General features: G+C 48.4%; 1 protein-coding gene across 1 annotated transcript in view; it reads right to left on the bottom strand.

Moving 5' to 3' along the window:
• FRAS1 (Fraser extracellular matrix complex subunit 1) overlaps positions 1–24,326 on the bottom strand; it is a 548,508-nt gene that overhangs the window by 281,550 nt on the left and 242,632 nt on the right. Inside the window, exons 15-18 of the mRNA XM_058193082.1 lie at positions 20,692–20,832; positions 14,711–14,851; positions 10,444–10,617; positions 5,038–5,178 (exon numbers count right to left, since the gene is read on the bottom strand). Of these exons, the coding sequence (XP_058049065.1) occupies positions 5,038–5,178; positions 10,444–10,617; positions 14,711–14,851; positions 20,692–20,832 (597 nt within the window). The remainder of the gene's footprint in view (positions 1–5,037; positions 5,179–10,443; positions 10,618–14,710; positions 14,852–20,691; positions 20,833–24,326) is intronic.

Genomic DNA, 24,326 nt, shown 5'->3' with positions numbered 1-24,326 from the left:
TGACATGGCTTGGTGGGCGTGGCAGAGGAAGGATACTGTAAAATCTCCATTCCCTCCCCACTCCAGGGGAAGGTTACTGAAAAATCCCCATTTCCTCCCAATCAGCTGGGACTTGGGAGGCAGAGAATAGATGGGGGCGGGCCCAGTCAGAATTTTTACTACTCAAAATTTCCGCTACCAATTCTCCAGAACTGGTCAGAACCTGCTGAAACCGACCACTGACCGGAGTATAAGACGCACCTTAGTTTTTGGGGAGGAAAAATTTCTGCCTACCAGGTACCCATCTGGCTAGTCCTTAGCCTGGTCAGCTTCAGCACATTAGTTCGCTCGCTGATTTTGAGCTTCTAAAGCACAGCTGATCGTCGGAGGGAGCAGCAAATAGAAAAGCAGGCGAAGCACGGAAGATCACTTCGCTTGCGTTGGGGCTGAAAAACAGCTTCAAAAGCACAGCTGAGCTCAAATGATTAAAGCAGGAGAAGCACGAAAGGGGTAAGATAATTTCCTATCTCTTTCATAAAAGAAGAGTTCTGGAGTCCTCTTTTTGTGTCATTTTGATAGATGAACATAGTTACCACCGGGGTGAAATGCTCCCGATTTGGGCCGGATCACCCGATCCAGTAGCGATGGCGGTAGGTGGTTCGGAGAACCAGTAGCAAAAATCCCTGCCTCCCCCATGCCCAGCTGAGCCGCGTGATCATCAGAGGGTTTTTTTTTACTTTTAAAAGCATTTTTTCTTCAGCCGAAAAAATACTTTTAAAAGTAAAAAAAAAGCCTCTGATGATCGCGCAGCTCAGCTGAGATCGTCAGAACCTTTAAAAAAGATTTTTCTACAACTTCTTTGGCCGAAGAGGTTGCAAAAAAAAAGCTTTTCAAAGGTTCTGGCAATCAGACGACTCATCTGGGATCGTCAGAACACTTTAAAAGCTTTTAAAAGGCTCCTCTGGCGACCCCAGTTGAGTTGCCTGATCATCAGAGGCTTTTAAAAGCATTTTTTACAACCTCTTCGGGCAAAGAGGTTGTAGAAAAAATGCTTTTTAAAGTTAAAAAAAAAGTTGGCCACACCCATCCAGTCACATTACCACCAAGCCACGCCCACAGAACCGGTAGTAACAAATTTTACATTTCACCCCTGGTTACCACCTAGCCAAGAGTCCGGCATGACTATGAACACTTTTATTGGTTCTAAGTCGAGGACCATCTGTGGCTACACTGGAGAAAGTTCTCTTGTTATACAGGTAGTCTTCAACTTACGACCAAAATGGAGCTCAAAATTTATGTTGCTAAGTGAGAAATGTGTTAAGTGCCCCGTTTTACGACTTTTCTTGCCACATTTGTTAAGTGCATCACTGCAATTGTTCAATGAGTAATCCGGTTGTTAAGTGAATCTGGCTTCCCCATTGACTTTTGCTTGTCAGAAGGTGGCAAAAGGGGATTCTATGACCCCCCGGAACTTTGCAGATATCATAAATATGAGACAGTTGCCAAGCATCTGAATGTTTCATAACTGTGAAAAATGGTCACTTTTTTCAGCGCCGTTGTTATTTTATTATTTATTTATTATTTATTATTTTATTTAATTTTTATACCGCCCTTCTCCCGAAGGACTCAGGGCGGTGTACAGGCATAATAAAAACCAGCAATACAATATACAAATTTAAAATCCAATTTAAAAAACTTATTTAAATTAGCCCAATGATTAAAATTTACTCTACTAAAACCCCATTTAAAATTAATAAATTTAAAATTTAAAATCCCAATTTAAGCCAGCCCTTGGATAAAAGGTGAGTCTTGAGTTCGCGACGAAATGTCGAAGGTCAGGAATTTGGCGTAAACCGGGAAGCTCGTTCCAGAGTGTGGAGCCCCACAGAAGGCCCTTCCTGGGGCCGCCAGCCGACATTGTTTGGCGGACGGCACCCTGAGAAGTCCCTCTCTGTGGGAGCGTACGGGTCGGTGGGAGGCATATGGTAACAGCAGGCGGTCCCGTAAGTACCCAGGTCCTAAGCCATGGGCGCTTTAAAGGTCATAACCAACACCTTAAAGTGCACCCGGAGGCCACAGGCAGCCAGTGCAGTCTGCGCAGGAGGCGGTGTTACATGGGAGCTACGTGTAGCTCCTCTATCACCAGCGCAGCTGCATTCTGGACTAACTGAAGCCTCCGGCGCACTTCAGGGGAGCCCCATGTAGAGAGCATTACAGTAATCCAGCGAGAGGTAGCAGGCGCATGAGTGACCGTGCATAAGGCATCCCGATCAAGGAAGGCGCAACTGCGGACCAGGCGAACCTGGTGGAAGGCCCTCCTGGAGCGGCCGTCAAATGATCTTCAAGCGACAGCCGATCATCCAGAAGGACACCCAAGTTGCGCACCCTATCCTTTGGGGCCAGTAACTCGCCACCAACAGCCAGCCGCGGCTGCAGCTGACTGAATCGGGTGCCGGCATCCACAGCCACTCCGTCTTGGAGGATTAAGCTTGAGCCTGTTTCTCCCCATCCAGACCCGTACAGCCTCCAAACACGGGACAGCACTTCAACAACTTCATTGGGGTGGTCCGGGGTGGAAAAGTACAGCTGAGTGTCATCAGCGTACTGCTGGTATCTCACCCGAAACCACTGATGATCTCACCCAGCGGCTTCATGTAGATGTTGAACAGCAGGCGAGAGAATCGACCCCTGAGGGACCCCACAAGTGAGGCCCCTCGCGGTCGACCTCTGCCCCCTGTCAACACCGTCTGCGACCGGTCGGAGAGATAGGAGGAGAACCACCGATATCGGTGCCTCCACTCCCAATCCCTCCAACCGCGCAGCAGGATACCATGATCGATGGTATCGAGCGCCGCTGAGAGGTCTAATAGGACCAGGGCAGAGGAATATCCCTTGTCCCTGGCCTCCAGAGATCATCCACCAATGCGACCAAAGCTGTCTCCGTGCTGTATCCGGGTCGGAAGCGGACTGGAGCAGGTCTAGATAGACATCTTCATCCAGGTGTTGGGGCGGCTGTCGCGCCACGGCACTCTCTACAACCTTCGCAACAAAGCGAAGGTTGGAGACTGACGATAATTAGCCAAAATAGCTGGGTCCAAGAGGGCTTCTTAAGGAGGGTCTCACCACCGCCTCTTTCAAGGCGGCAGGAAAACCCCATCCAACAAAGCGTTGATAATCCTCTGGAGCCACCCTCGTGTCCCCGCCTGAGTGGCCAGTACCAGCCAGGAAGGGCACGGGTCCAGTAAACATGTCGTGCCGTGAAGCCTCCCCAACAACCTGTCCACGTCCTCGGGAGCCACAGGGTCAAACTCATCCCAAATGTGCTCAACAAGTCGTGCCTCCTCTCCCTCGCTTGGATCATCCCAAATTCGGTCCAGACCGTCCCTCAGCTGAGCGATTTTATCGTATAGATAACCACTAAACTCCTCGGCTCGTCCCTGCAAGGTCATCCGCACCTCCTGATGTAGGAGAGAGCGGGTCACCCAAACAGGGCGGCCGGGCGGTTATCTGCCGGCGCAATGAGGGTGGGCGTGGGCGCCTCGCTTCCCTCATTGCCACTAGGTAGGTCCTAGTATAGGTCCTAACTAGTGTCCGATCAACCGGGCGACTGGACCTCCAGGTGCTCTCTAGGCGTCTTCTCCGGCGTTTCATCTCCCTCAGCCCCTCGGAGAACCAAGGGGCGGACGAGATCTCGCCGGGTCAGAGGCCGCAAAGCGCGACACGGTCCAGGGCCCCGGCGCGGCCTGCTCCCAGGCCACGACCAGTTCCTCAGTCGTGCCGTGGGCCAGATCCTCAGGAATGGCCCAAGCTCCGTCTGGAACCTCTCAGGGTCCATCAGGCGCCTGGGGCGGAACCACCGTATAGGTTCCGTCTCCCTGCGGTGGTGAATAGCGGTTCGAAGTCTAGGCGAAGGAAAATGATCCGACCATGACATTGGTTCTGTTACTAAATCATCTAATACCAGATCATTTAACCACTGTCCAGAGATATAAATCAGATCCAGCATGCCTCCCCCTGTGTGCGTAGGGCCATCATTTACTCGAATCAGGTCCAAGGCCGTCATGGAAGCCTGGAACTCCCGAGCTGCCGTTGATGACAGGCCAGCCGATGGCAAGTTGAAATCCCCCATAACTATAAGTTTGGGGGTCTCAACCGCCACAGCAGCCAGTACCTCCAACAGCTCGGGCAGGGCTGTGGTCACGCAGCAAGGAGCCAGGTACGCGATCACCAAGCCCAACTGATTCCTATAGCCCCAGCGCACACAGAGGGATTCGCAGCCAGCAATCTGAGGAACAGTGGTCTCCCTCGGCTCTAGATCTTCCTTAATAACAACCGCCACCCCCCCACCCCTACCTTGGACTCTCGGCTGATGAAATGCTCGGAAGCCTGGAGGGCACATCTCAACAAGGGGGACCCCCCCCTCAGGGCCCAACCAGGTCTCCGTAATGCCCATGAGGTCCGCGGACCTCCCTGAATAAGGTCACAAATCAGGGAGCCTTATTAACCACGGACCGGGCATTACATAACATCAGCCAAGGTCCAAGCTCTGAGGATCATGGCCACCCGAGGCAGGTAGGGACTGAGGGGCCGGAGCACGTGATCGCTCTCAAACTTGAGCACGTGCCCCCATAACTCGACACGGCCCTCCCCGCCATATCTGCCTCTCCCACTTACCGTACAGATCGAACAGCCCTCTAAACCTGGGCGTCCTCCCCTGCCTTCAGACAAGATGGCGTAATGTCGCGAACTAGCACAGGGCTGGATCCCTCCCGACGGGTCCTCCCCCACCCGTCAAATCCCTCCCCTTAAAAAACCCTTATTTAAAAAACTATTTAAAAAACCCCACAAATTCTTCTTAGCCGCATGCCACCTCTCTGGGTCCCAAGACCCTTCGTTAAGGTAAGCCCTCGATAGCTTGGAGGGCCATTCCTGCGAGGCGGGGGAACCTTGAATGGTCACTTTGTCACTTTGAATGGTCGCTAAGTGAGCTGTTGTAAGTCAGAGGATCGCTTGTACTCTTTGATTCGACTGCCCAGGGGTTCCGCTTTGGACACTCACCATAGCAACGGCCTTCTTGATGATACCATCCTTCTGGACACTCAGAGCTGCAGCGTCCTTCATGAAAGACTTGAGGAGAGGCACAAATGGTGCAGTTCTCGGGAGACCCTCCGGTGCAAGAAAGGCAGGAAGAGTGGCACGCTGCAGCGGGAAAAAGAGAAAAGCGAGTCGATCAATAAAACTATAGATGTTGTGACTCGTCCTCCCTCCTCTCCTCAGCTGGGCCCCTCCCGTCTCCAACCGGGCCTTTTATCAAACTCCGAGTCTGATAATGAAGATGAATGGCCTGTCATGCCTCCAGCCCCCGGCCCAGGCCCCATGCCCGGAGAGGATTCCAGGAGTGAACGGACAAGCCCGATAAACTTCATTCATACAGCGTGTGAGCAGGAAGCCAGTCAGGTGCTGGAATTACTGACAGCAGATCCAGCTGAAGACAATTCAGTGTGGGAGGACCCTCGCTTCCAGAGATCTGAGAGGCGACGCCAGCAGAAGGAAGGGTGGGGCAGGATAAATGCTGAGTCATGGAGCCACACCCCACAGCCTATATAAAGGACCTGCTTTTGGCATTCCAACCTTGAGTCAAGCAAAGTCTTATCTAGTTTGCTGATACCAGACCCTATCGCTGAAGTCACAACTTGGACTCCTGCCTGCCCTGATAAACCTCGAAGGGACTTGGCAAGCTGCAGAGGCTTCGTTGCCAAGTTTGCCACGGACTTCCTTGACTCGTTCGTCGGAGTGGGGTGGGTGGGACACGACAATAGACTTTTTCAAAAATGGCGGGACTTGTGGGTAGAACAGTATTTCTCAACCTTGGCCACTTTAAGAAGTGTGGACTTCAACTCCCAGAATTCCCCAGCCATGTATGGAATTCTGGAAGTTGAAGTCCCCATCTCTTGAAGTAGCTATGGTTGAGAAACACCAGGGTAAAAGTCCCAGGGCCACATATTTGCAGAAGAAAGTAATATACACAATCGTCTAAAGTAGGGGTCCTCAACCCCCGGTCCATGAACCAACACTGGACCACGGCATGCTAGAAACTGGGCTGTGCAAACAAATGAAGCCCCATCTGCAGCGTTGTGACCTAGGCCCAAGTAGTTATTACCAGACACAATCAGTCCTAAACAAATATATTTTATTAAAACAGCTGAGAATTACTTCATTCTCAGCTTACTCCAAAATAATTCCAAAACAAATCCTTCAAAAAAAAGTCCTTCGGCCTTATCACAAACCTTTGTCTTCTTTGGCACCCTGCCAAAGGCTTTTTTTTGGTAAAGCCCCAGGACATTCAGAAACAAGAGAGGATGACTAGAAACAAATATAAGAGCCCAAGAGCAGTTGCTGCTTTTAAGCCTTATGATAGGGGCCAATCATCTCCTGGCCTTACTCCCAAGTTGTCCTTTTTGCTTAAGCTGCTCTTGCCTTCTGGCAGCTCTTCGCATGCGTGCACTAGAAACAGGCTCCTCCTGTTCCTCTGCCTCTCTGCTGTCTGCCTCTGGAGGCTCCGGAGTCTGTGCATCGCTACCAGATAGCCCTAGCCCCGTCTTTGCCTCCAACGCAGAACCCTTGTCCGGGCCTTCCCCTGACTGTCCGACTCCACTGCCAGCTCCGCAGGATGCTGGTGGACCACAACACGCGACATGAAGGCAGCACATGAAACCACGCCCCTTCAATCCATGTGTCATGCCCCCTTCGGAGCCTGAATCTGCGGAGGAAGACAAGCCAGAACTGGAGCTGATGGAAATCAAGAGGGCAGCTTTGTTGGTTTAGGAGGAATGTGGGGAGGATCAGGGCCCAGGGCCCTTCAGGATTGGGATGGCTTGTTAGCAGGGAGGAATGGGGGCAGGATGAACGAGAGAGGTGAAGCAGTGGACATGAGGAGCAACAGAGCTCAGGCAATGAGCAAGGACCACCCCTCCTGATCCCCGAGCACAGAGAGTGAAGAGAAGGCAGGAACAGCGAAGGCCGACCCACTTAAAGACCACTGATCTAAACAACTGTCACTCCAAAGAGAGCAAAAATCCAAAAGGGAAGCTCCATCATACCGTTTAGACTCAAGAGTCTAAAGTTAATTAGAGCCTCTGTGCTACCAAAGTTACTTTTTTAAAATTGTATTTTCTTGGACTATTTTTTAATCATGAGAATTGCTGCAGGGGATTTGGCCACATATTCCGTACAGTCTGGTAACAGCTTTTCCTGAAGCACCAATCATTTTATTTTCTTTTTTTTTTTAAGCTACAGATTCCTACCACCACCACCAAATGCCCGAGGGCTTGAGCCACAGGAGACCAACTTTGAACTAAAAAAGAATGAGTGATGATGGAATGTAAAAGGATGCAACTCCAGAGGAGTAAGAGGCAACTCACTCTAGACATTATGTGGGAGAGATACCACGTGATATCTCTTATAGTTCCCTAATAGTTCCAATCGTATGTGATAGATGCGGGTAGCAAAGTCTTCAGTCTTACAATATTTTATCTATAGGCGTGAAACAATAAAGAACGCAGCTTGGAAGAATCACCATCTGTCATTATTGAGCAAACATAAAATCCACATTAGAACACATTACTCTGAATAAAGATGGACAGTCTAATTGTAGCTAGGGGTTGGCCCACATCCATCCATCCATCCATCTATTCTATATCCATCCTCTCTCTCTCCATCCATCCATCCATCTATCCATCCATCTATTTATCTATCAATCATCTCTCTCTCCATCTAGCTATCCAATCATCTGTCTATTCTATCTATCTATCCATCCACCCACCCACCCACCCATCCATCATCTCTCTCTCCATCCATCCATCATCTATCTATCCATCATCTGTCTATTATCTATATCTATCATCTATCCATCTCTCAAGAATCCATTCTCTATCCATCTCTCTCTCCATTCATCCATCCACCTAGCTATCCAATCATTCTATCCATTCTATTTATCTATCTATCTATCTATCTATCTATCTATCTATCTATCTATCTATCCATCCATCCATCCATCCATCCATCCATCCATCCATCCATCATCTCTCTGTCTCCATCCATTTATCTATCTATCTATCCATCCATCCATCATCTGTCTATTATCTATATCTATCCATCTATTAATCCATGCATTCTCTATCCATCATCTCTCTCTCCATTCATTCATCCATCCAACTAGCTATCCAATCATCTGTCTATCCTATCTACTATCTATCTATCTATCTATCTATCTATCTATCTATCTATCTATCTATCTATCTATCTATCATCTATCACCTCTCTCTCCATCCATTCTATCTATCTATCTATCTATCTATCTATCTATCTATCTATCTATCTATCACCTCTCTATCCATCCATCCATCCATCCATCCATCCTCCACATGGCTTATTGCAGATGCTGATGTGCAAGATTAGTTCACCTCCCTTTTCCACCATTTTGAGATGGGGACTTAATCATAACTCCTGTGTTAACCCTATCAGAAGTCACTTGCTTACTACTGGCAGAAAGAGAGGGAGTGGCATGATGGCCTAGTGGTGAAGACACTTGCCTCTCACTCGAAAGGTTAAAAGTTCAATCCTAGGTAACATAACATAATAACAGAGTTGGAAGGGACCTTGGAGGTCTTCTAGTCCAACCCCCTGCCCAGGCAGGAAACCCTACACCATTAGTAGTGGCAGATGTTTCTCTCTCAGGGTACAAAGAAAAAATATATCTGCTGTGAACTCCACATGGTGTCAGGAAGGGCATCCGGCCAGTAAATGCTCAACTCCATCCAAACGCCCCAATTCTACCCTGAATTAAGGGATTACAGGGCTGTAAACAGGGAATTTTAACGACAGAAAGAGAACCAGTTTGGCGTAATGGTGAACCTGGGAAAGTCTTGAGTTCTAGTCTTGCTGTAGGTACAAAGCCAGCTGGGCGATCTTGGGCAGGTCCCTCTGTCTCAACCCTAGGAAACAGGCCATGGCAAACCACTTCTGAAAACCTTGATAAGGAAACTGCTGGGATTTATCCAGGCAGTTGTTAGGAGACAAAGCTGACTTGAAGGCACTTAATAAATAAATAAACTTGACAGAAGGCACGGAGGAGTTCACTGTTGTAATTTGCCCATTTTCAAACCAATTTCAACTGTCTGGTTTTTGGGACAGGGGGCTGTCTCAGGCTGCCAAAGAGGCTATAGACAATCAGAGGCTGAAAAGCTAAAGCTCTCTAGGGGAGTTTTACTTTATTTCTGAATTTCCTGCTTCAAGCAGAGGTTTGAATTATTTGGTCTTCGGATTCTCCTGCCGTCTATACGACCCGCGATCTGCTAGTCTCAGCAGCCTCCCCTCTCGTTCCAATTTCTCCCCCGATCCATATCATAAGCAAATTTTGTTGCTTCGTGGTACATATTCTGGGTACAAATGCTGAACTGGTGCTTTTAAAAGAGAAGGTGGATGTAGTATCGTTAACCGAAAGGAAAACACTTGAGCACAACAAAAAAGAGTTGAGAACTACCTTTGAACGGGATTTTCTTCCAATAAATGTCAGGGCAATCTAAATCACATGACAAAACCACTTTTTTTATTAGCCCATCACTCGAAGGCAGTTTATTGGTCTGCTCAGGGATTTGGAGTTTTGCGGATGTGGAAGTTATCCAGATCTTGCAGAATTCTATCTTTCAAGGTGCTCTGTACTCAGGCTCCTTCAGATTTGGAGCTCAGGGAGACGTATGTGTTTTGTGGAGGGGTGAAATCCAAAATGATTCGCTACTGGTTCTGTGGGCGTGACTTGGTGGGTGGGGCAGGGGAAGGATACTGCAAAATTTCCATTCCCACCCCATTCCAGGGGAAGGATACTGCAAAATCTCCATTCCCACCCCTTCCTGGAGGAAGGATATTGCAAAATCTCCATTCCCACCCCACTCCAGGGGAAGTATATTGCACAATCTCCATTCCAACCCCACTCCAGGGGAAGGATACTGTAAAATCCCCATTTCCACCCCACTCCAGGGGAAGGATACTGTAAAATCTCCATTTCCACCCTACTCCAGGGAAGGATACTGTAAAATCTCCATTCCCACTCCACTTTACCAACCTGCTTTCCAACTCCGTTCTCCCGTGCAGGGCAACAAAAGAAGACCCAGCCAATCAGCTGGGACTTGATCAGATGGGACTCTGGAGGCAGCGAATAGATCGGGGGCAGGGCCAGTCAGAGGTGGTATTTGCCGGTTCTCAGAACTACTCAAACTTTCCGCCACCAGTTCGCTAGAACCGGTCAGAACCGGCTGAATACCACCTCTGCATCCTTCCCAGATGGGTAAAATGAGGAGATGTTGGGGGCCATAGGCTGACTCTGCAAACTGCTTAGAGTGGGCTGTAAAAGCACTGTGAAGCGGTATATAAGTCTATCAGCTTGGGAGAGAACCGATCTTCGCTCACCTTTGCAAATCCCGTCTTCGTTACTGTAGAACTGGGTTCTGCACCGAGGCAAGCAGGTGCCGACGGGCCTCTCCTCAAGGCTCAGGTGTGGTTGAAGCTTCTCCTCTGGGTTCATGCATTGCATACAGTGTGAATGTTCTGGGCCAACACACGCCCTGCAGGATGAATGGCAACCTGTAGAAGAAGAGTCGGGAAACCAAACCAGACAGTTACAGACTCCGACAGATAATTACATCATCAGAAAGAACAACTGCAACCAGCCTGCCTTCCACAAAAGACCTGTCTATTCTGCGAGTCGGAAGCAGGGCTGTGAAACCCAAAGGTGCTTTTTGTCAGGAGGCTGTGGTGGTCCGCCAGCAGCCTGCGGAGCTGGCAACAGAGTCAGACAGCGATGAGGCTGAGGTGAGGCCAGGGCCATTGGGGAGTGAGGTGCAGACTCCAGAGCCTCCAGAGACTGATAGTAGTGAGGCAGAGGAACAGGAGGAGCCTGTTCCTAATACACGCATGAGAAGAGCTGCCAGAAGGCAAGAGCAGCTCAAGCAAAGAGGACAACTCAGGAATAAGGCCAAGAGATGATTGGCCCCATCCCATAAGGCTTAAAACAGACCAGTAACGGTTTTTGGGCTTCGCCAGAAAACAACGGTAGCTTTGTCTTCTGCTTCGTCTTGCATTTATTTTTGTGACTTCTGAATGTTTGCCATGAAAGGCCTTTGGCAGTTTGCCTAATTGGACCAAGGTTTGTGAGATAACTGAGGAATTTGTGTTGGGAGGCATTTGTTTTACTTTGAGTTGAACGATGCTGGGAATGAAGCAATTCTCAGCTGTTCGAATAAAGGTTGTTTGTTTTTTCACATACTGAGTTTCCTACTACCTACTGGGGCCTGGGTCACAACAGAGGCAGCTGGACTTTCTTGGTTTTTTCTTTTCTTTTGAAGACGTTTCGCTTCTCATCCAAGAAGCTTCTTCAGCTCTAACAGGATAGTGGAGAATGGAAGGATTGATGGTGTGGGAGTAGGAATGGATTTCCAGAGAAAAAATTGCAGACTGTAGGAACCGTTTGCACCACTCAGGTGACCCTGAGGACACAGATAAAACCTCCAAGTGCTTCAACCCACCTTCTAAAAGGATGCAAATGACCAGCTGTCTGCAAGGAAGATAAATCCTTTACATTCCCCACTATCCTGTCAGAGCTGAAGAAGCTTCTTGGAGGAGAAGCGAAACGTCTTCAAAAGAAAAACCAAAGAAACCCCATTTGCCTCCTGAGAAAAGCACCTTTGGGACAACCGTGACCTGGATGACTGAGAATCTCTACAGATTGAGGGCTGAGAAAATATCTGCAGACTTCCTCACATCCTGAACATAAATTGTTTCAACTCCTCCCTTCAGGATGGCGTTATAGGGCATTGCAGACCAAAAACAACTAGACATAAGGACAGATTTCCCCCCACACACACACTTGGGCCATCAATCTGCTGAAGATCTAAACCACACAGCGCTGTCTAATGTCTACGTGTATTTACCATGTAGTATTTACCATGTACTATGTAACTTGTAACGAGTTGTACCTTGATGAACATATCTTTTTTTTTTATGTACACTGAGAGCTTATGCACCAAGACAAATTCCTTGTGTGTCCAATCACACTTGGCCAATAAAATTCTATTCTATTCTATTCTATTCTATTCTATTCTATTCTATTCTATTCTATTCTATTCTATTCTATTCTATGGCTGTAATATTATTATTGTTTATCCTTCTTATAATTTTTTTTTAATTCTCCCCCTCTTATCGGTATTATTATTATCCTTATTCTATTGCTTTGCATGTACACTGAGAGCTTCTACACCGGAGACAAATTCCTTGTGTGTCTAATCACACTGGGCCAAAATAAAATGTTTGATTCTATCTCAAAGGTGCTTTTTTTTCAAAAGGCAACTGGACTATATTTTTTTCCATGACGAAGACGTTTCCCTTTTCATCCAAGAAGCTTCTTCAGTTCTGACTGAAGCTTTTTCGGTTCTGAGTCAGAACCGAAGAAGCTTCTTGGATGAGAAGGGAAACGTCTCCCTCATGGAAAAAATGTAGCCCGGTTGCCTTTTGAAAAAGCACCTTTGAGACAACCATGACCTGGATGACTGAGACTCTCCACAGACATAGTCAATTCAATGTGAAATTCATCCTAAATGAGAGGAAAATAGGTGGATTCTTTTTTGGGAGACCCCCTAGATCAGTGGTGGCGAACTTATGGCACGCGTGCCGGAGGTGGCATGCAGAGCCCTCTCTGTGGGCACAAGCGCCGTCGTCCCAGCTGTTGTGTCTCGCCCGCTCCCGCTCCCCCTGCCGCAGCCGGGCCCCTCTTATCTCCTGCTGGATGCTGATAGTTTGGAAGAATGTCCTGGCATGCCTCCAGGCCCCAGCCCTGGCACCATGCCCGGACAGGCCGAGCAAGACGAAGAGCCTGACGTGCCTTCAGCCCCCAGTCCTGGCTCCATGCCCAGGCAAACGGAGCAACTAAACCCCTCCCATACAGCATGTGAGCCTGAAGAATGTGAAGCCAGTCATGAGCTAAGATTACCAACAGCTGGAGGCTGGAGAGATCCTCGCTTCCGGAGAGTTGAGAGGCGACGTCAGCAAAAGGAAGGGAGGGCCAGGCCTGGATAAGTGCTGAGTCATGGAGCCACACCCCATGGCCTATATAAAGGATCTGCTTTCTGGCATTCTCTGAGTCAGGCAAAGTCTAACTTGGATTGCTGAAGTCACTTCCTGGTCTCCTGCCTGCCTTGAGAACTCTGATAGGACTTTGGCAGAGCTGCAGAGGCACGCTTGATACGGACTTCCCCGACCCGGCCCTCAGCAGAGGAGTGGGACACGATACCAGCTCTGTTTCTGCTGTGCATGCACATGCACCTCCTGCTGGCCAGCTGATCTTTGGGTCTCTGCCGCCTATGTGCGGGGCATGCGTGGGGGCGAGCATGCATGCGTGGGGGTGCCTTGCAGTTTGGGCGGGGCACGGGTGCATGCATGGGGTGCTCGCATTTGCACAGGGTGCGCCTGTACCTTGCAGTTTGGGTGCACATGCACACTTTGGCCACTTGGTGCCTAAAAGGTTCGCCATCAGTGCCCTAGATCCATATTCAATGCCAAGTCTCAATGCCTTCCATATACTGAGTTCAACTTCCACAATTCCCTGGTCAGCTTGGCCATTGCTAGGAATTCTGGGAGTTGAAGTCTACCCATCTGGAAGGTATTCAGACTGTATCTAAGTCAGTATTTTCCAGTCAGTAGAATGACGTCGACTGTAGGAGATGACCAGGCTGAGCCCGAGGGCAGGGTCAAACTTGTCATCAGTCTTGAGTCCCTTTGCTCCCACAAGAGATCTAAGTCCAGCCCACCTCAAATTCCTTTCATTCTTATCTACCGCCAATTTGCTTTGACTGTTAGTAGTTCAGATTCTTGTAGAGAGAGCATTAGCATACAATAAATCTATATTCATTTGAACTGCATGGACTCCTGCGATTGATATCGGCAGCTCTTTCCTTCCTTCTCCTTCCAGCATTATTGCCCTGGCCCATCAACATTCTCAACATCGCACAACCATGGTTTTTTTTTTGGGAGGGGTGTTACCAAACCCCGGGAGAATCTTTCTAAGAAATTATTTCAGTTCAACCAGAAATGTGGCTTCTCTGAAAAAGTCCCAGGAGTAATGAAAAACTTTCCAAACATTGAAACCGCATGAGAGAGTGAATGGGAGTGTTTTTATCTGTTGGCCTATAAAAGACAGGGATATATGCTACCAGACTCCCAATTTTCAGCTTAGACAACTTAGAAGTACACAGACTTCAATCTGACCTAAACATAGTACATAAAATTATCTACCACAATGTCTACCTGTCAATGACTACTTCAGCTTCTACCACAACAATACACGAGCAAATAATAGATACAAACTCAAGGTAAACCGCTCCAAACTTGATTGCAGGAAATATGACTCCTGCAGCAGAGTGGTCAATGCCTGGAATGCACTCCCTGACTCTGTAGTTTCTTCCCCAAACCCCCAAAACTTTAAGCTTAAACTGTCTACTGTTGACCTCACCCCATTCCTAAGAGGTCAGTAAGGGGTGTGCATAAGTGCACCCGCCTGCCTACCATCTCTGTCCTAATATTCTTTTTTTTTACTTACTCTTTTCATGTATCCAAATTATGTTTATACTTTTACCTGTTATCTTATATATGATTGACAAGTAAATAAATAATAAATATGGGTTACCTTTACAAAGGTTGTGGTGCTGATAAAAGCCCTCTCCACAAGTGACGAGACACTGGCCCTGGTAGAAGGCCTGGGGGAAGGAGCAGGAGGTACACTGAGTGGGCAAAGGTCCTGCGCAGCTGGTGCAGGAATTGTGGCAAACTGGGAACGAAGAAAGAAAGAAAAGATTAATCAAACCTTTCACGATTCGGATCTTAGAATAACACAACAGCAGAGTAACAGAGTTGGGACGGGCTCCTTGGAGGAGGTCTTCTATTGTTAGGGACCTCACCCACCCACTCCACAGCCTGCTTCTGTTGCTCCCCTCTGGGAGGGGAGTCACCTTGTCATCAGTCTTGAGTCCGTTCGCTCCCACGAGAGATCGAAATCCAGCCCACCTCAAATTTCTTTCATTCTTATCTACCGCCAATTTGCTTTCACTGTTAGTAGTTCAGATTCTTGTAGAGAGAGCATTAGCATACAATAAATCTATATTCATTTGAACTGCCTGGACTCCTGTGATTGATATCGGCAGCTGTTTTGTTCCTTCTACTTCCAGCATTATTGCCCTGGCTCATCAACATTCTCAAAATCACACAATCAGGTGTTGTTGTTTTTTTGAGGGGGGGGGGGTAAGATCTATCCTGAAAATAAGCCCTAGCATGTGGTTTTTTTTTTACGTGTGCCTAATATAAGCCCTAACCACCACCACCCCACCAAATAAGTCCTACTTATGAGCCTGCATAGCCAGCCAGCCACCCATTCTGTCTAGTTCAGGGGTCTCCAACCTTGGCAACTTTAAGACTTGTGGACTTCAACTCCCAGAATTCCTCAGCCCAGCAAAGAGGCCAGAAACTGCCCATTTGCCAACTTCCGGTGGGATCGGAAGGCCCATTTTTTGCTGTTCCCCAGGCTACAGAGCCTTTTTAGGAGTCTGGGGAGGGCGAAAACAGACTCTCACCCCCCCCTCGAGGCCAGAAACGCCCCATTTGCCAACTTCTGGTGGGATCGGAAGGTCCGTTTTTTGCTGTCCCCATGGTCCCGAGCCTTTCTAGGAGTCTGGGGAGGGCGAAAACGGCCTTCCCCACCCCCACTCCCGGAGGTCAGAAACGGCCCGTTTCCCAACTTCCGGAGCTGAGCTCGCATGCCCACCAATATGGCTACGCGTGCCATAGGTTCACCATCACGGATCTAGGTCCTCATTATACCGACCTCGAAAGGATGGAAGATTGTGTCACCCTCGTGCCAGTCAGGATTGAACTGCTGGCCGTGGGCAGAGTCAGTCTGCAATACTGCATTCTAACCAATACTATACAATATTATACTATACTATACAATACTATACATTCTAACCAATACTATACAATACAATACAATACTATACATTCTAACCAATACAATACAAGAACCCAATACTGGGCCTCTGGTGGCTCAACAGGCTAATGCAGCCTGTTATTAACAGCAACTGCTTGCAATATTGCAGGTTCAAGTCCCACCAGGCCCAAGGTTGACTCAGCCTTCCATCCTTTATAAGGTAGGTAAAATGAGGACCCAGATTGTTGGGGGGCAATAAGTTGACTTTGTATATAGTATACAAAATGGATGAAGACTATTGCCTGCCATAGTGTAAGCCGCCCTGAGTCTTTGGAGAAGGGCGGGATATAAATGCAAATAAAATAAATAAATAAAATAAAATAAATAACCACTGTGCCATCACAGCTCTTCTGTACGGATTGGTTCCTCCTACCTCGATTCCTGCACCCAGGGCTACTGAACCAGATAATAAGCCAGAAGACGCCTTTTTAGAGATGGACCCCCACCCCCCCATTCATCAGTATTCCAGGAAGATTACAGCAGCTGATTTAAGCGAAAGACCTATTTGTTATGCAAAACAGCAGCACTAAAGAGCAAGCCGGCTTGTTTTTAAATAAGGTTTTTCTACTCCCTGACCATTTCATACCAGCTGTCGTGTCCCACTCCTCCGCTGACGGCCGGGTCAGGGAAATCCGAATCAGGCTTGCCTCTGCAGCTCTGCCCAAAGTCCTAGCAAAGTCCTCAGAGCAGGCAGGAGACCAGTAAGTGACTTCAGCAAGATAAGTTCGACTTTTGCCTGACTCAGAGACTGCCAGAAAGTAGATCCTTTATATAGGCCATGGGGTGTGGCTCCATGACTCAGCACTCATTAAGGCCTGCCCCTCCCTTCCTTCTGTTGCCTCCGCCTATCCAATCTTCTGATGCGAGGATTACTCCAATCAGCTGTTGTTGGGAGTAAACCCTCCTCAGGCTCACCTGCTGTGGAGGAGGGGGAGGGGTCTAGCTGCTCCGTTTGCCTGGGCATGGAGCCAGGGCTGGGGCAGGGAGATGCTCCTTCTTCTGCAGTTTGTCTGGGCATGGAGCCAGGACTGGGGCTGGGAGGCATACATTCCTCCGTGTTCGGGAGCAGATAAGAAGGCCCCGGCTGCTCTGAGGGCGGGCAAGACACAACACCAGCGCTGATTTCAATGAGGCTAAAAGCATATACTATGTAGAGTTTTCACACAACGAAGCATGACGTTATTACCTGCGTGCAATGCTACGCTCACACATGCATATGATGCATACTGTTGTGTCTCGTCCGATCTCACCACAGCCGGGGCCTTCTTATCTGCTTCCGAACACGGAGGAATGTCCTAGTATGCCTCCCGGCCCCAGCCCTGGCTCCATGCCCAAACAGGCTGAAGAGGAGGAAGTATCTCCAGCCCCCAGCTCTGGCTCCATGCCCAGGCAAACGGAGCAACTAGACCCCTCCCCCTCCTCCACAGCATGTGAGCCTGAGGGAGGTCAATTGCCAACAGCTGCAGACTGGAGTGACCCTCACGTCAGAAGACTTGATAGGCGGAGGCAACAGAAGGAAGGGAGGGGCAGGCCTGGATAAGTGCTGAGTCATGGAGCCACACCCCATGGCCTATATAAAGGATCTGCTTTCTGGCATTTTCTGAGTCAGGCAAAGTCTAAACATATCTTGCTGAAGTCACTTTCTGGTCTCCTGCCTGCCCTGAGGACTTTGCTAGGACTTTGGCAGAGCTGCAGAGGCACGCCTGATTCGGATTTCCCTGACCCGGCCGTCAGCGGAGGAGTGGGACACGACACATACGAACGTACATACCTATACAGGTAGTCCTCGACTTAACGACCACAACCGAGCCCAAAAGGTCTGCCGCTAAGTGAGACGCTTTGTAAGTGAGTTTTGCCCCGTTTTACAGCCTTGCTTGCTTCACAGTTGTTAAGTGAATCGCCACAATGGTTAGGTTAGCCACACGGTTGTTCGGTGTATCTGGCTTCCCCGCTGAGTTTGCGTGTCAGAAAGTCGCAAAAGGGGATTGCGCGACCCTGAGCCAACTGTCTCACTTAACAACGGAAATGTTGAGCTCAACTGTGGTCATAGGTCGAGGATATTTTCAAATATAGATAATCATAGCTGCTTATGGATCCAAACTAACTTTTAAGGAGGTTCAATGAAATTTCTCCGAGTTTCTCCGGAGAAAGAGACTTAGAGTTGCTTCCTAACAGTGACAGGGCAGGTAGTCCTCGATTTATGACCGTAACTGAACTCCGTTATTAAGCAGGTCATCATGTGACCGACACATTTTTGATTTTGGGAAGAGGGGGGCAACGTTAAGCAAACCATCACGGTCTTTCCAAGAATCACCATAGTCAGTAAGTGACTTCTTGGTCGTTAAGCGAACACTTCAGTCTTTAAGGAAAGTCCCATTGTCCCAGTTGCAATGTATGGCTATGAAAGTTGGGCCATAAGGAAGGCTGAGCGCCAAAGAATTGAGGCCATTGAACTCTGGTGCTGGAGAAGACACCTGCGAGTCCCTTGAACTGCAAGGCAATCCAACGGGTCAGTCCTAGAGGAGATCAACCCTGACTGCTCTTTAGAAGGCCAGATCCTGAAGAGGAAACTGAAATACTTTGGCCACCTAATGAGAAGGAAGGACTCCCTGGAGAAGAGCCTAATGCTGGGAAAGATTGAGGGCAAAAGAAGAAGGGGACGCAGAGAAGGAGGTGGTTGGATGGAGTCACTGAAGCAGTAGGCCTGAGTTTAAATGGACTCCAGAGGATGGTAGAGGACAGGAAGGCCTGGAGGAACGTTGTCCATGGGGTCGCGATGGGTCGGGCATGACTTCGCAACTAACAACAACAATAATTGTCCCCAGGGTGAAGCTTTTTTGCCAGAAACCGGAAGTCATCACTAGTTTACAGCAAAAAAAAATAATAATAATAAATTTTGGTCACATGACTGCCGGACGGGCATCTGTTGGAATCCTGATCGTAAGTACATTTTGAGAGCAGTCTGTCATAACTTTAAATAGCCACAAAGAAATTGGTTGTAAGTCGAGGACTACCTGCAAGTGTGGCTGAGTAACTGTGTGGGATCTTTAACCACAGATTGCCAGGGGAGTTGGAACGACGAAATTGAGTGATAACTGGAAGAAACAAAAGTACACAAATAGAGTCTAGAATGAAACCAGGCTTAATAGCAGTAACTGTGAGAGGGACCTTGGAGCCTTGGTGGACTACCAGTTAAATATGAGCCAAGGGTGTGTGGTGGCAGCCAAAAAAGCCAATGCAATCCTAAATAGCATTAACAGAGGGATACAATCAAGATCAAGTGAGGTACTAAGACCACTCTATAAAGCCTTAGTAAGACCACACCTAGACCCCACTGCATCCAGATCTGGTCACCACACTATAAAATATGATTAAATAAATAAATAAATAAATAAATAAATAAATAAAACCAGGATGATTAGAGGACTGGAGACTAAAACATATGAAGAACGGTTGAAGGAACTGGGCATGGTTAGTCTAGTGAAGAGAAGGACCAGGGGAGACAGGATAGCAGTCTTCCAATATTTGAGGGGCTGCCACAGAGAGGAGGGGGTCAAGCTATTTTCCAAAGCATCCAGAGGCCAGACAAGGAATCATGGATGGAAACTGAACAAGGAAATAAGGAGAAATTTTCTGACAGTGAGAACAATCAATCCATGGAACAGAAGTTGCCTTCGGAAGTTGTGGGAGCTTCATCACTGGAAGTTTTCAAGAAGAGACTGGACTGTCATCTGTCAGAAATGCTGTAGGATTTCCTGCTTGGGGCGGGGGGATTGGACTAGATCAGTGGTCACCAACTGGTGGTCCGTGGACCACTGGTGGTCCACAAGAAAATGTTGGTGGTCCACAGAAAAATTAGTTTGGGTGAAGGCTGGAGGGAAGCATCACTGGTTGCAAAGAGCTAGAGGGTCTTGTTCCAGCAGAGACTTCATTATGACCTGGAACTGGCTGTCCATCCCAGCCCGCTGAGCCTCCAGGTGCCAGTACCTGGCCTTGCACTCCCGCAGGTCTTCTCTCTGCTTGGAAAGCCTATGCTCATAGTCCTCAGTGAGGTGCTTCTGCTGAGCCTCCTTCTCGGCCAGGTCCAATTTCAACTGAGCCAGCTGTTTTGCCAATTTGTGGTGGCTGCTTAGCCCCAACAACTGCTTCCTGCTGGGGCCCTAAGGAGTGCAGGTGGGCAGGTGAGGAGTGGCTGAGAGAGGAGGGGCAAGTAGAGGCCGGCGAGGCATCCCTCGATGTGAGTGACATCAAGTTGGCTATGCCCACCCAGTCACATGACCACCTAGCCAGGCAGTCTTTAGGCAGATCATATTAGCGGTCCGCAGGATTTAAAATTATGAATTTAGTGGTCCTTGAGGTCCGAAAGGTTGGGGACCCGTGGATTAGATGACCTACAAGCAGTGGTGGGATTCAGCCAGTTCGCACCACTTCGGGAGAACCGGTTGTTAACTTTCTGAGCAGTTTGGTGAACTGCTTGTTGGAAGAAATCATTAGGGCAGAGAACTGGTTGTTAAATTATTTGAATCTCACCACTGCCTGCCTACAAGGTCCCTTCCAACTCTGTTAATCTGTTAAACAAAAATTCAGTGCTCCAATACGTATTTACAAAGAATTCCCAAGAGTCTTACCTCTGCATTTGCGGGAACCATCCGCGTAGTAGCCATGGGGACATTCTGACAGGCAGTTGCCATCCAGCAGAACTCGGCCTGAAGCACAGGAGAAGCATCTCAGCCGGTCCAGGTAACACCTATCACAACCATCCCTGCAAGCTGGCAAAGAGGAGAATCCAATTAGACACAGGTCACCCTCAGCTTAAAAGCAGTGCAATTAGGGACCGTCCCGAGTTACGACGGCACTGAAAAAAGTGACTTATGACCGTTTTTCACATTGGTGACAGCTGCAGCGTCCTTGTGGTCACGTGATCAACATCAACTTAGCAACTGGTTCATATTTATGACGGTTGTAGTCAGGGGTGAAATCCAGCAGGTTCTGGAGAACTGGTAGCAGAAATTTTGAGTAGTTCAGAGAACCGGCAAATGTCACCTCTGGCTGGCCCCAGAGTGGGGTGGGAATGGAGATTTTGCAGTATCCTTCCCCTGGAGTGGGGTGGGAATGGAGATTTTGCAATACCCTTCCCCCAGGAGTGGGGAGGGAATGGGGATTTTGCAACATCCTACCCCCAGGAGTGGGGAGGGAATGGAGATTTTGCAATATCCTTCCCCCAGGAGTGGGGAGGGAATGGGGATTTTGCAGCATCCTTCCCCCAGGAGTAGGGTGGGAATGGAGATTTTGCAATATCCTTCCCCCAGGAGTGGGGAGGGAATGAGGATTTTGCAGCATCCTTCCCCCAGGAGTGGGGAGGGAATGGGGATTTTGCAGCATCCTTCCCCCAGGAGTGGGATGGGAATGGAGATTTTGCAATATCCTTCCCCCAGGAGTGGGGAGGGAATGGGGATTTTGAAGCATCCTTACCCCAGGAGTGGGGTGGGAATGGGGATTTTGCAATATCCTTCCCCCAGGAGTGGGGAGGGAATGGGGATTTTGCAGCATCCTTCTCCCAGGAGTGGGGTGGGAATGGGGATTTTGCAATATCCTTCCCCCAGGAGTGGAGAGGGAATGGGGATTTTGCAGCATCCTTCCCCCAGGAGTGGAGAGGGAATGGGGATTTTGCAGCATCCTTCTCCCAGGAGTGGGGTGGGAATGGGGATTTTGCAGCATCCTTCTCCCAGGAGTGGAGAGGGAATGGGGATTTTGCAGTATCCTTCCCCCAGGAGTGGGGAGGGAATGGAGATTTTGCAGTATCCTTCCCCTGCCACGCCCATCAAGCCACACCCACCAAGCCATGCCCACAGAACCGGTAGTAAAAAAAATTGGATTCCAGGGTCACGTGGTCACCTTCTGCGACTTTCTGACAAGCAGGTTCAATGGGGAAAAGCCAGATTCACATAACAACCATGCTACTAGCTTCAAAACTGCAATGATTCACTTTATGGCAGTATGAAAGGACATAAAGTGGGGCTAAACTCGCTTAACTACCGGTCTCACTTAGCAACACAAATTTTGGGCGCCATTGTGGTCGTAAGCCGAGGACTACTTATAATTAGGTCCCGGGCCGGTAGCTTACTAGGTCTAGAAATTTCTCAGTGAGATTTACATCCAATTTCATTTTTACCACTTGTTCCGCCGAGTTCAATTTCCAGGCCTGCAAATGTATGCCCACACCTGGCCATGGGATTAAAACTCAGAGAGTTGGAAACGGGCTCCTATTTATGAGGGTCGCTGTGTCACGCGATCTCCTTTTGCGACCTTCTGATGAGCAAAGGCAATGGGTGGAAGGCAGATTCACTTAACAACCGTGTTACTAACTGAACAACTGGAGTGATGCACTTAACAAGGTTGTAAAACGGGACACACTGTCTCGCTCAGCGACAGAAACGTTGGGCACGCTTGTGATCATAAACTGAGGACTTACCCGTACTAAGGTAAAAGGTAAAGTTTCCCCCCCCCCGCACATACGTGCTAGTCGTTCCTGACTCTAGGGGGCAGTGCTCATCTCCGTTTCAAAGCCGAAGAGCCAGCGCTGTCCGAAGACGTCTCCGTGGTCATGTGGCCGGCATGACGGCACACGGAACGCTGCTACCTTCCCACCAAAGGGGGTCCCTATTTTTTTCTACTTGTATTTTTTACGTGCTTTCAAACTGCTAGGTTGGCAGAAACTGGGACAAGTAACAGGAGCTCACCCCGTTACGCGGCACTAGGGATTCGAACCGCCAAACGGCCGACCTTTCGATCGACAAGCTCAGCGTCTTAGCCACTGACCCACTGCATCCCTACCTGTACTAGGTAATGGTAAAACGCCTGAGGGGAAAAATTCATTTATCCTTTCATTAATGCTGAATGAGGGTGAGTCCCCCCACCAATGGTTCTGTCTCTATTAAAATTCCCCAGGAGGGCTTGAAAAAGGAGTGGCGTTTAACACCAAATATTTATGCTAGCAGGTGTGGCCCTCTTGTGCTGATAAACCCACCCTTAACTCAGGATAATAATGTGTTTGCCGTCTGGTTAAACAAAGTTTTCCCTCAGAAGGGTGGCTATGAATTTAAAGGAATGCCTTACCCCCTGAGGCAAAGAGAGAAGTGGGCGAGTTTGTTGTGAAGAGATCGGAGATGGTACGAAAAACTCTTCCGAAAAAAGGGTCGTTTCATACATTTTGTGTGTTTGTTGCTTTCTCTCTCCCACAGGCACTCGCCTGCGCACTTACAGGTAGTCCTCGACTTACAACCGTTCGTTTAGTGATCACCCAAAGTGACAACGGTACTGAAAATGTGACGTATTATTATTACTGTTTTTCACACTTATGACCTTCGCAGCATCCTGATCAGGGGTGAAATACTCCCGGTTCGGACCGGATCACCCGATCCGGTAGCGAGGGCGGCGGGTGGTTCGGAGAACCGGTAGCAAAAATCACCCCACCCCATCCCCCGCCCATGGCCAGCTGAGCTGCGCGATCATCAGAGGTGTTTTTTTTTTACTTTTAGAAGCATTTTTTCTTTGGCTCAGCTATTAAAGCTATCAGAGGGTATTAAAAGCATTTTTTTTTTACAACCTCCTCGGCTGAAGAGGTTGTAGAAAAAATGCTTTTAAAAGGTTCTGGCGATCAGGCAACTCAGCTGGGATCATCAGAACCCTTTAAAAGCTTTTTTTCCTCTGGCGATCCCAGCTGAGTTGCCTGATCATCACAGGCTTTTAAAAGCATTTTTTAACAACCTCTTCGGCCAAAGAGGTTGTAGAAAAAAGGCTTTTAAAGGTTAAAAAAAATTGGCCACACCCACCGTCACATTATTCCCCACCCGCCACCAAGCCACGCCCACAGAACCGGTAGTCACAAATTTTACATTTCACCACTGATCCTGATGGACGCGTGATCAAAATTCACATGCTTGGCAACTGCGTCATAGTTATGACCGTTGCTGTGTCAGTGAAGTCATGGGATTCCCCCTTTTTTTTACGACCTTCTGACAAACAAAGTCAATGCGGAAGCCAGATTCACTGAACAACCGTGCTAACTAATTTAACAACTGCAGTTATTCGCTTAGCCACTGTGGCAAGAAAGGCTGTAAAATCGGGCAAAATTCACTTAACAACGGTCTTTTTTAACAAATGGGAATTTGGGGGCTCAACTGTGGTCGCAAGTCGAGGACTATCCATAAAATGTCTTCCTTCTGGCCATTGTAAGTGAGCACTATATAGGTCCTTGACTTAT

This window comes from Ahaetulla prasina, chromosome 8 (genome assembly GCF_028640845.1).
Source record: "Ahaetulla prasina isolate Xishuangbanna chromosome 8, ASM2864084v1, whole genome shotgun sequence".
In the NCBI taxonomy this organism is placed as follows: Eukaryota; Metazoa; Chordata; class Lepidosauria; order Squamata; family Colubridae; genus Ahaetulla; species Ahaetulla prasina.
This window is presented reverse-complemented; position numbering and strand designations above follow the sequence as displayed.